This window comes from Cyprinodon variegatus, unplaced genomic scaffold (assembly GCF_000732505.1).
Source record: "Cyprinodon variegatus isolate N-32 unplaced genomic scaffold, C_variegatus-1.0 Scaffold344, whole genome shotgun sequence".
Taxonomy (NCBI): Eukaryota; Metazoa; Chordata; class Actinopteri; order Cyprinodontiformes; family Cyprinodontidae; genus Cyprinodon; species Cyprinodon variegatus.
Window position 1 is genome coordinate 481,217 of NW_015150797.1, and position 11,611 is coordinate 492,827.

Below are 11,611 nucleotides of genomic sequence, written 5' to 3' on the forward strand. Positions count from 1 at the left end.
AGTGCACTTTTACTTTCGCCCTCTGGGGGGAGCCTCGCTGGAAAATCAACACCGGTTGCATAGTGTACCTTTAAAAAGCTTTGAATCTTATCACTACTTGCATAGCGATAAAGTTGTCTGTGTTTTGATACACAAACACACCAATTGGGAGTACATGAAGGCAGATGATCAACCTGGTTAGTATCTGAAGGATTCCTGCAATAATGCTGCAGTGGTGGCTACCGAGGACAGAGAGGTGGAGACTGCAGGCTGCCCCTGTACAGCCGGACCTGACCGCTCATGTAGCAACACAGCTGCTGTTCTATTGCCACAGAGTCTGGCATTCACGCCAGAGGAGCGCAGGTCTACTCGGCCCAAAGGTACTTTGTTGCATGACTTGTAGACGCCAACCGACAATGCTAATTAAACTCATCACTAGTGTGGCTTATCTTTAAACTAATTGGCCAAGGAGTTGGATCTGGTTCCTTTTCTTCATTCTGTAATAACCTGCAGCTGCAGGACAGAATGGCCCCTGTTTGAAGCCAGCCTAACTGTTTTCACTGACATTGAGTTTTAAGTGGGGTAGAGGGCAGCTCAAGCAGGTAGAGAAGACATTACTTTATCTAACCCAATACAGAGTTGTTGGCTTTAGCCATAACTTAGACCGCAAGCCATTAGCCATGACACTGACTGCTCTAGGCGAGACGCTCCTGAAAGTTTGAAGCAGAAAACTACAAAAATGGAGGGGCCCCATAATTCTGGATGGAAAACTTGTAAAAAAAAAAGCCAAGCATGTGGCAGTCGTTCCCACTGGACAGAAACGACTTGGTCGCACTGAGCACTGACACAGAAATCTATAAAAAATATTATGTTCCATGTGCTGCATTTCTGTTCTGCATATTTGAGCTGTTATCACAGCTGCAAAAAACATTGTTTGTCAAAAGCAGGTCTTTCAAAGCAGGTTTCATCACATTCTACTTCTAATTTTGGAACGGTGTCGACGATGTGTGCTGTAAGCCGAAGGAGAGGATGTGCTCTGTGTGCAACATGACTTCAGAGTGACATTTTCTATCCCTAGAGGCTCTGCTACAGTGGCTTGTTAAGGCCAAAAAGGCATACATTCCAAATCGCAAGGAGGGAAAGAGGCCGGTTTCTACTCACTGGAGAAGTGAACTACAACAGAGTCCTACTGAGGGAGCCTCAAAACTGCTCTCATTTTACTTGTCTGGTCCAAACCAGTGATTGCTTAAATGGTGCCTATCTCTGGCAGTTATTTGATGACAGACCATCCTGGCCACTCTGACTACTTTATGCCATCTACATGGAATATTAGTCTGGAAAGAAGCGGCTAGAGTCCAGTTTTAAAGGCTGGGCTAACAGAGTCAGCAGAAAGACGGTTCTGGACTCGATAACCAGCCTGGGCTCTTTCTGCATGGAGTCGGAATGTTCTCCCTGTGCATGCGTGGGTTCTCTCCGGGTTCTAGGGCTTCCTCCCACAGTCCAAAAATATGACTCTTAGGTTAATTGGCTTCTCTAAATTCTCCTTGGGTGTCAGTGTGTGCTTAAATGGTTGTTTGTCCCGTTTGTCTCTGTGTTGTCTAAACTGGCGACCTGTCCAGGGTGTACCCCGCCTCTGGCCCATAGACAGCTGGAGTGAGGCACCAGCACCCCTCTTGACCCCAGCAGGGATAGGCATGATGGTAAATGGATGGACATATATATAAATAGCTCTATCAGGTCCTAATAAAGAGCATCATTGAACACTACGCCATTGCTGACCATCTGAACCATTATTCAACCCTCGGTATACTTTTGCATGGGACTATAGTACAGAAGCATAAAGAACAATCGAATTACCATTTCAAAAGCCTGCTGTTGTGCCTTCTCAATCTTTGCTTGGTGTCTGGCTTTATCACAGCCGCCTTTATGCTGGTGCGAACCTCGGCGCGGTGACACCGCCCGCAGCACAACCCTCTGCCTGCCCCTCGCTGAAGATTCACGCTTCCCAGCAACCTCTGACCCAGGAGACATTGGTCGTTCCAAAGAGACTGGGGATGGATGTTGGATGGATTTGAAGATGGGTGACCCAGGCCTCATAGGTGAGGAGTCCCACCTTGGTGAGGAACGCCCTCGCGGGGACAGCTCCCGCCTTGGGGATGGATACCGTAGTCGTGAAGGAGAGGGTTCCCTAATGGGAGACTCCCAACCAGGAGACAGTAAATATGAAGAATAAGGGTCAAAAAGGAGACTGGTGTGGTCTAGTGGCAGCATGCTCAGAGAGTCTTCATCCACAGACTTTTCTCTCTGTTCTGCTGTGATGGAGAAACGATTTTCCAGGCCTGAGCGCTTGCTGAAGGATTGCTGATGAACATCTGCTCCAGGTAGAGCAGTTAGAGAGCAACCGTGGACAGCAGAGCTGGCAGTAACGTACACCGAGGTTACTCCACATGGCTGAGGACTCGTACTTCTTGATTGAAGCTTTGGGGTGGAGTCCCCCTCATACTCATCATCTTCTTCATCTTCCTCATCTATTTCATCGGCCTCCTCATCCATCCCTTCAGAGTCTTCAGCATCTGAGAACTGATGTTTGCTGGTTGTTGCCATGTCTGTCTTGGATTCTTGCTGGATGTTGTCTGCTTTAAACGACATATTTGTTAATTTAACAGAATTTATTGCACAATAACACAAATCAGTGGGAGTACTGCAACTTAGGATCTTACCATGTTCCTGTATCTCTGTGTCATCCATTGACACTGAAACTCCAAGTTCAAGACATTTCTTCATGTGTGCCTTTGACTTCATATGTTTAGTCAGGTTTCCTGTTGAGGAGAGACAGACGTTTGTCTTGTGGTTTGCAGAGACAAATGCCAACTGAAGGTGGTGAAACAATGAGAATGCAAAACAAAGGCAAGCAAAGCATTTTGTAGCAGGTTTTTAATCACATCTTTAAAAAAAAGACACAGTAGTGCTTATATTTAATGTGCATAAGAAAGAAAACATGCTCTTCAACTTCAGCTTCCTAGGTCATTACTTTGTTAACTCTTTCTTTAGGGGCTTTAGTTTTCTACCTTTGCACATGTCCACTCTTCTTCTTCTCAGATAGGCTGGGTGTCTGAGTCTTGCCACTTTGTGAGAGATCAAAACCTGGATCTATGTCAGTTAGATTTACTGTAAGTCTGAACTGAGCGATTCTAGCATAAATATGCTTCTATCTCAAGCTCTCCACCCTAGCTCTTGCTCTATCCTTAGAACAGTTGTCCTGATGGAAATCTGAATCTTTGCATCCCCGCAGCATAACCGTGCTACCAATACATTTTATGGTACGGTGCTGATGTGTTAAAAGAGATTTACTGATCTATAGATGCAAGTTTTTTACAAGATATAGTCTTTTTCATAACGACCATAAGTTCAGATTCAGTCTCACTTGTCAGTTTATCAAATATTCTTTTTGTAAATTTGATATTGACTTGTTCTACCTGGTCTTGTATGTGTTTTCTCTGATTTGAACTTTAAAATATTTATTTTCATCTCCCGCTACAGTTTCTAGGACTAACCCACCTTTGGTTTTGAAGGCAAAGTTGCAAACCCTGCAGATGTACGGTCGCACATCTGTATGGGTCCGGATGTGCTTCTTCAGCATGCTTGGCTTCTTACAGCGAATGCCACATTCCTCACAAATGTATTTCCCCCGGCCTCGACCTCTGACATACACATAGTCTTCATTGGACTTGTACCTTAAAGAGGCAGAGAATAAACATTGACCTGCTCAGTTTTAAACAGAAAATAGAAAGCATAGGTTGCTTGTGCATGAAGTTGCTGGACCTAAAAATAAATGCAGTACAAATGACATTGACAAGCGTTACGGGAACCTGTGTGCTGACCTACCCTCCCTCAAAGATCTTAATTCGTGTTGGCACAGGCTGGTTTGCAGATGCCTCCCTCTCTTTCCACTCCTCCTTGGCTGTTTTGGCTCTGCAGCTGATGTCTTTCACCTTCTTCCCGTAGGTAATGTCCACCTCTTTGGGCTCCGGTTTCCTCTGCAGCTGAATTAGATAAACACACACCATGTTAGCACCCATTCAACGTGGGCAAAGAATTGATAGGCCTGATGCATTACATATTAAGTGTCACACATGGTGTTACACCCATGTTTTGCAAACATGCATTATGCTGCAGCCTGGGAAAAGCCCACTGCAGGTATCTTAGAGAGTTTTTGTCCTTTAATTAATTTGATTCAGGTGGCCTGCACAGAGACAAAGTCCCCTGCTTTAAGAGATAGAGTTCTAAAGAGAGGTTCTTTAACACAGATATCAGGCGGTCAGTTTCTTTTCTGCAGTAGATTACTCTTTTGCTGTGTTCATTTAGTAGAAAAGTCTGTCACAGAGCAGCCTCACATCTGAATTCAAATTGTCCACATGCAAAAGAGGCTCCCTGTTTTCCTCTTAAACAAAATATGTTGAATGTCATTAGAACATTATCAAGAACACTGACCACGTCTCTTGTCTCTTGTTCTGTTGCGGAATCAAACTGTATGCTGTGTTCTTTTGCGAGGATTTCCTGTCCCTGGTATGCAAAGCAGTTCGTGGTAGAGATGTACTTTTCCACCAAAGAGGTGGCTGCAATGTCAGAATAAGTTCAGCAATTCTCTTATGCCATTGGACTTTTCCTAACATTCTAATGTATAGGCATAAGGAAGTCCCTATGAACTGAGATATTTTAGACAGCCATGCGTGGAAGTTAGTATGGGCAGCTAGTGAAGCTTGCCCATACTACTTGTGCTTCATTATAGGCTTGAAAAGCATAAGTTCAGAGGTTGTCCACCTGGAGGCAAGCACAAATCAGACTTATATCGTCTTCCAGGAACTCTTAGGTCAAGAACATCATAGTAGTTTATCCACATAGTGTTTTATTATCCTTCAACCCACCCTTATGTTTACATTTGTCAATTTATACTAAAGCCAAAGGGCAGAACTGCAAAAATGAGAAATGCAGGCTGGAGGCTGTAACACCCTTATGAAGAACACTTAGAATGGAACGTGTATGGTTCTATGATAAAAGAAAAAAACATATTATTACTTTTGTAAGTGAAAAGTTTTACGCCATCAAATAATCATTGGTGCACAGCCTCCGGTTATTTCAGAGCAAATAATCAACAAATGATAATCCTATTTCAGAAACATTTTGGTAGTCTCTGTAAACCTGTGAATCTTTTCACAAACTGTGTTTGGCAGTTGTTTACACAAATGCCAATTTATGGTGTGAAGAACAACAAGAGGCATTGAATTCAAAAACATCATCCTATGGGGAAAAAAATACTGAAATCTGAACATATAAAGGAATATTATTATTACTTATTAATTATTAATATAAAAAGAATGTGGAGTAAAAGTCGTTCATATTTTAAATTAAACTACCATAAGACTGTTGAATCAGAAAGAAAATTGTGTTAACCACCAATATTTATGATTCAAACGGAAGGTGTTTATTAAATACTTACATTTACTCAGTTACTTTACTGGAGTAAATACAAAAAAAAAACTTTTAGTACTAGTATACTTTCACTGAGTAAAAATATGATGTATCATATTCTTACTTGAGTAAAATATCTGGCTACACCACCCATTGTGAGTAACTTCACGTAATAAAAACAATATGGTTCTAAACCAACATGCACCATCGAGTGACACACTGACTCTATTGCACTCAAGGCTTATTGGTTAAATGTTTCTTTTCCATCTGATGAGTCTGCTGTGTCATTTAGAGATTAAATGAAAATACAATCAACAGTATGCTTTAATTTAATCTATCCTTAAATACTAAAACTATAGATCTTGTAAGTTTTAATAATACATGAGTTGTTATGATCCTGATTAGTAAGTAGATCAGTTACTCAGTGCTTGAGTAGCCTTTTTACCAAATACTTTTTACCTTTTACTTGTGAAATTTCTTTAGAATATACTTTTACTTGAGTAATAACATGATGAAGTGGTGCTACTCTTACTTTAGCGTCCATCTCTGTTTAAAATGCTACTCTAATCTCAGGGTGTATTAGGGAGGCTTTAGCTTCTGCCTCTTGGTGAACTCTCTGTTAGTGAAGTCACTATAGAAGCTGTCTACTTCATGTCAGCTGTTGACTGTGTTTAACCTTATAACTGAACTTCCCTTGAAATTAATCTTTTTAAGACATCGATGCACAAAGAAGAGAACGCAGCCACCCTGTTATAAGGCTTTCGCTGATATAGGTTGGTTTATGCCAAAACCGAAAAAGCAAGAGGATTATCAAAATAAAACTCTGCAGAACCTTTTCTAAAATGACTGATGTGAGCAGCTTTCCAGTTTGAAGGTAAAAGTGCCCTTTAAACCAAATGCATTTGGAACCGCTATCTCTCGCTGAGATGAAAGGCTTTCAGCACAGTTTGAGGTACTAATTTAATCATTTTTTTACAAACAGATGAAATCAGCAAAACCAATTACATATTCTATAAAAAGCACTTCTCCCCTCAGGTAACCCATGATTTAGTTTAGCATTTTTTTTCATCTCAGCCTTCCAACAGATGGGATCATTTACTCACCTGTTCCATGGTCTGTCTCCAGAGGATGAGCGATGAAACTAGTTTCCCTGTGCCAGGCTGGCACATTGCTGCTATGGAGTATATAACCTTGTCTCCCCTCTGTCTGGACCGTAGCAGAGCCAGAGCAATGCTGGTGCTCACTTCCAGGGGGTTGGGATTATGGGAGCTTGCACACCATGTAGCGTAGGCAGAGGTGAAAGGGGAGTCGCCCTGCAAGCAACTAGGCTTTGTGTAGTTGAGGTAACACCAACTCACTCCTGTTGTTGTGCGAAGGCTTGGAAACTGAGATAAGACTCTTGAATTCTCTGCCCCTGACATCAGGGTGTCTTGACTGGTACTAAGCTGTGCTACAGCATCCATCTGCACCCGTTCCTTTGCTGTGCTGCTTGATATGACTAAGTAAGGGGGAGAACCCGTTTCCAGGGTGCTACTTTCCATGGCGCTTTCAGATTCAGTGGTCTCAGACATTTTTTGGTGGGTGATAAATGAAGTCCTGCAGGCATCACCTGTGACATGTGTGGGTGGAACCTGGATCTCTGACCTGTGCCCTTTGTCTTCATTCAAATGACATTTTCCCAACTCTACAGCACTCAGTTCCTCCACAATTTGGCCAAACATTCTCTCTTCCTTTACTCGTTTTTGCTGCTTCACCTCGATGAATAGATCCAAGCTGCTGGCAGGGGATAGCATCCTCTTGTTTGTTCCTCCACTCGAGGCATTAGTAGTCGATATAGTTCTGGATGTCAGAGACAGAGGGATGCCTGTCTTTAGTTTAGCTGATGACAAATCCAGGGCCTCAACACTCAGGTTGGTAGCTGTAGGCTGCTTTGAGCGCACATTATGAGGTTCAAGATTTACAGACAAGCCTGAGTTTCGACTCAGGCGGGGGGACGTTGTGGAGCTAATACTGTCATACTGATTGTCAAAGATCTGAGATAAAGAGGTGTACGTGATACTGCCAAAAGATGGCACATGTGTCTGAATTCTAACAGGAACTACTAGGCTGGGATTAGGCAGCTGGGGAAATGTGTTCCCAACAGAAAATATTGGTAATATCTGTGGCAGAACAGTGGCTGCTGCAAAAGGAGGGGAATTGCTGCTGAGGTACTGTGGAAACACCTGTGAGGGTACGTGTGCAACTTCAGCGTCCATATTCAGTGACTCTTGCCGCACCAAGTTTCCCCTCCTTCTCTCCTTTAGAGTACTAATGTCCACGTGTCTAACTTTGGAGGTTGGAGAAAGGCTGCCATAGTCAAATGATATGCTGCGGACCTCTGGGAACTCCTTGTGCTGGTTGCACGGTGCCTGCTCTGAGGAGGAGCGTCTCATTTCATGCTGCTGACGCTGGCTAAGGACAGACAGGGAGTGCCCACACCCTGGTACAGCTAAGAGCTCAAGAGGTTTGCCAAATTCATCTTGCCTGGCTGGAGAGGTTGATTTCAAGCTATCCTCTCTGTCAAAGGAAAAAGTAGAGCTATAGGATAAGTTGCTGTCCTGGCTTGGGCTTCGAGACAAACTAGTGCAAGCAGACTCAAAACTTGATTCGCCAGAAGAGTGCTCAATTTCAGCCAAGCGAAGCCTTTTTTTCTTTGGAGGGAGTTTTTCAGGAGGGAATTGTGCTAATGTTTCACTCCTTTGAGGCCACTGAAACTCCTCCACTGGCTTTTCCGGCTCCTTCACTGGCACTTCTGGGGCTTTTTCTGGACTGTCAGGTTCAACTGTGACCCTGATTTCTGGGACTTGTATATTTGGCTGTCGCACTAGTTTGGGCCCTAGTTGAACTGACTGGCCAAACCTTATGTCATGCTCCATTTCAAATGATTCACTGGTTTCCATTTTTTGTAATGAAGGCAGAGTTTCAAGTCGTTGACTATAATATATGATGGATTCTGACAGATCAGTATGGGGCCTGTTTATTGAGTTTGTGTGCTGGATAACTGAAATTACATTTCCTAGGGTTTTTCGGCCTGATATTTCAGGGTTAACGGATATGTCCATGTCACACCTGTCCAAATGTCCCCTCCCTAAAGCCATTATTCCCATTGCTGCCTGTTTTATATCATAGTCTCTTCCTAAATCAAGCATTTCCTCATACTGCTTATTGTGGCCTTCATATTGTCCTAGCAAGTCCTCCTCCTCTCTCTTCTCTTTGCGACGCTTCCGTGTTGCCAGTTCAATTGCATGTTTGTGTTGAGTTGAACCGAGTGCCAAAGAGGTGTAGCTTTCCATGTCTAATCCAGAGGGACAAACCTCTGTAATTTTTCCATGGCTTTCAGCTTCAGAGTGACCATCGTGGACAGATATCTCAATAGCACCTTGACGTTTAAGTCTTCTCATGCCTCCTGTGCCTGCTCTTTCATCAAAAGAGTGACTGCCTCTCAAGGCTTGGGGCATTGTTAGGCATACAGCCGATGATACTGGCATTGAATTGCTTCGGATCAGAGGCCCCATATCACATCCAGCATCTACCTGCAACTCTTTCAACTCCTCTTTAAGAAATGTTTTGGTGTTTATTTTGATTGATTCAACTGCATCTTTTTCTTGAGTGAAAACACGGGACACACCCTTCTCAGAGCATTTCTCGGAAAGTTCTCCAGATTCATAAGATGATGTCTGCTTAGGGCTTGGTCGATAACACTTCCCAAACATGATTTCTTGATAGGATTTTGCATTAGCATTTGGAGGACCAGTCTGATGCTCCGAACTCTCGGAGCGTGAGAAGTAGCCAGAGTCTGTGCTACCCTTGCTTGACTGACTTGGAAGGGACAGATTTTGCTCTGAGTCTCCACTTCTCTTCTCTGACAGCCGGAGAGCAAGCCTCTGTTTGATCGTCGAAGATTGGATTGCACGACTGGCCTCGGAAGTGACAGGAGATGCATTGATTTCTTGGCGTTGGGATGAACCATCCTGACCTGACATTGACGTGGCTCCCTTTTTCTGAGCAATGAGATTTAGCACTTTTACAGCAGTGTTATCTGATCCCTCAATTGGAGAGTCCAGTAGCAGCAATGGGTCATTAAGAGTGTCCTCGTCCGTGTCCGTGCTTTGCTCAGCATCAGAAAATAACTCTCCTTCCCCTTCAATAGACCCCTGCTCCATACTGGCATTATAAGATCCAAGCTCTGATAATGTCACTGTTCCAGCTTTGACTGAGTGAGCATGGGACTTTCTGTGTTTGTACAGGTTACTCTTGGTTTTGAAGGAGAAGCCACAGGGGACACATGGGTAGGGCCGTTCCCCTGTGTGTGAGCGGATATGTTTCTTAAGAACACTGGGTTTGGCACATGCTCTGCCACAGTAATCACAGACATACTTTCCTGGCTTCTGTGGTTTCTGCTCCAATTTAGTTGGGGCTTCTGACACCTGCTCCATCCCTGAAAGGGGACACTGTTGCTGGACTTCGGCCGAAGCGGGCGACTTTCTTTGACTTACAGCTCCTGCAGACTGTGCTAAATGTTTTTGCCTGCCACCAGAGAGGGGCTTTGTGGGCTGTATGGGATATGAAGACACCTCATAGTCTGGATGGCTTGTGGACTGCGCATTTGATAGCTGGTCTTCATATTGCAGAGATTTCCCTGAGTCAGACATTTCACTAAAACCACATATGTCTTCGCCCTGAACTTCTTCTAATTCTTTGGGCCACTCTTTGCTTTCTGATTCAATTGAAGGTCTCAGGGTAGCTTCAGATGTGCCTTTTTTCTGAGCCATCTTTCTCTGCTGATCCTCAGCCGAGCCCTTCACCCCTGTAGTAGCCTTGAGTGACTCCATGAATCCAGTAAGCTCACTTGTGATCTATTTTCAAGGACAGTGCGTGTTGTGTAACCTTATTAACATATATGTGAGTAGCAGGGAGGAGTCACCTGAAAGAATAAAGAGAAAAAAACAGCATTAAAACAACCCAGGATATCACAGTACAAACAAGTAGCACATAAATGTATCAAAATGTCAGAAACAGAAAGAGACCTATTTGAGGATATGTCTTAAAACTTTCCCACATTAAACTGGAGTATAAAATGCAAAACAAGCTGAACAGCAGCAGGAATGGAAAAAAACTTTCCAAAGGTTCCCCATGTAAACCCTGGCAGGCATCCCAAATTTATTTAAACCACAAATGGTGGACTTCAGCTATGTAGTAAAAGCCACCAATGAATATAAATGACTATTTTGTGCATGTGAGAGAATCTGTCTGTTAAATTGTACTTAAGGAAGCCAGTTTTATAAGTAAGTTTTTTTTTCTCTTTTTAAGTATGAAGGCATTATACAACATACAACTACAATACTGAACACCTACTGACTGCTCACGGAGTCCACCACATTTCAAAATGTATTTATGTTATACTGCAACACATGTATTCAATCTGGTTGTGTTAAGTTTAGGATAAACAAAATATTAGCAGCAGGGAATAAATAAATTCACAAAATAATTTAAGGTAACAACATGATAAGAAGAAAAAAGCGTTTAGTGCTTCAAACCCATGGGCCTTCATTTATCCAAAACCTAAATGTTCTTCAAGGTGAAAATCTTTGTTTCTTGGAAAATCCAGGTAGTGTCTTAGAAGTAAAAGAAAAACATGAAGATTTGATCATTTAACCTTTAAATTGTCTCCATCTGTGCAAGTCTTGGTAAAATATGTGACAACCATGAAATGTTTCCTACATTTCAATAAATAAGTAGATTAGAATATCCAGGAAAGATTAAATTACTAGTTACTTAAATACACAAAAAGGGGAAATCAGACTTCATATCGATCCATTACAGATCAATACATACTTAATCTAATAAATTCAGTTTGTTCAGGGTGAAAACCCAACATTTAACACAAAAGTGTTAAGTTATGACGTGTATACTGAGGAAGTCTGATAACAGTCATATATACCCTGCAGCAGGTTAAGCCAAAGACGATTGCTGATAACAGGGTATTTGCGTAGCTTGATGGAAAGTTATGTGGAAGAAAAAAGTGGGCAATCTCTTAAAGGAATAGTACACCCAAAACATGATTAGCCTTCATTTTCTACTCACCCCCATGCTGAACAACACTCTGGAGTACTTTTTTGATATC

At 42.6% G+C, this 11,611-nt stretch overlaps 1 protein-coding gene across 3 annotated transcripts in view; it reads right to left on the reverse strand.

Moving 5' to 3' along the window:
- The window catches only part of LOC107091602 (human immunodeficiency virus type I enhancer-binding protein 2 homolog), a 30,068-nt gene that overhangs the window by 2,557 nt on the left and 15,900 nt on the right, over nt 1-11,611 (reverse strand). For 2 of the 3 annotated variants that reach the window (XM_015385621.1, XM_015385619.1), the window contains exons 2-6: nt 6,552-10,411; nt 3,865-4,022; nt 3,538-3,713; nt 2,700-2,798; nt 1,837-2,615 (exon numbers count right to left, since the gene is read on the reverse strand). In XM_015385621.1, the coding sequence (XP_015241107.1) occupies nt 1,837-2,615; nt 2,700-2,798; nt 3,538-3,713; nt 3,865-4,022; nt 6,552-10,319 (4,980 nt within the window). In that variant the 5' untranslated portion in view covers nt 10,320-10,411. The remainder of the gene's footprint in view (nt 1-1,836; nt 2,616-2,699; nt 2,799-3,537; nt 3,714-3,864; nt 4,023-6,551; nt 10,412-11,611) is intronic. The other variant, XM_015385622.1, reaches the window with a different exon arrangement.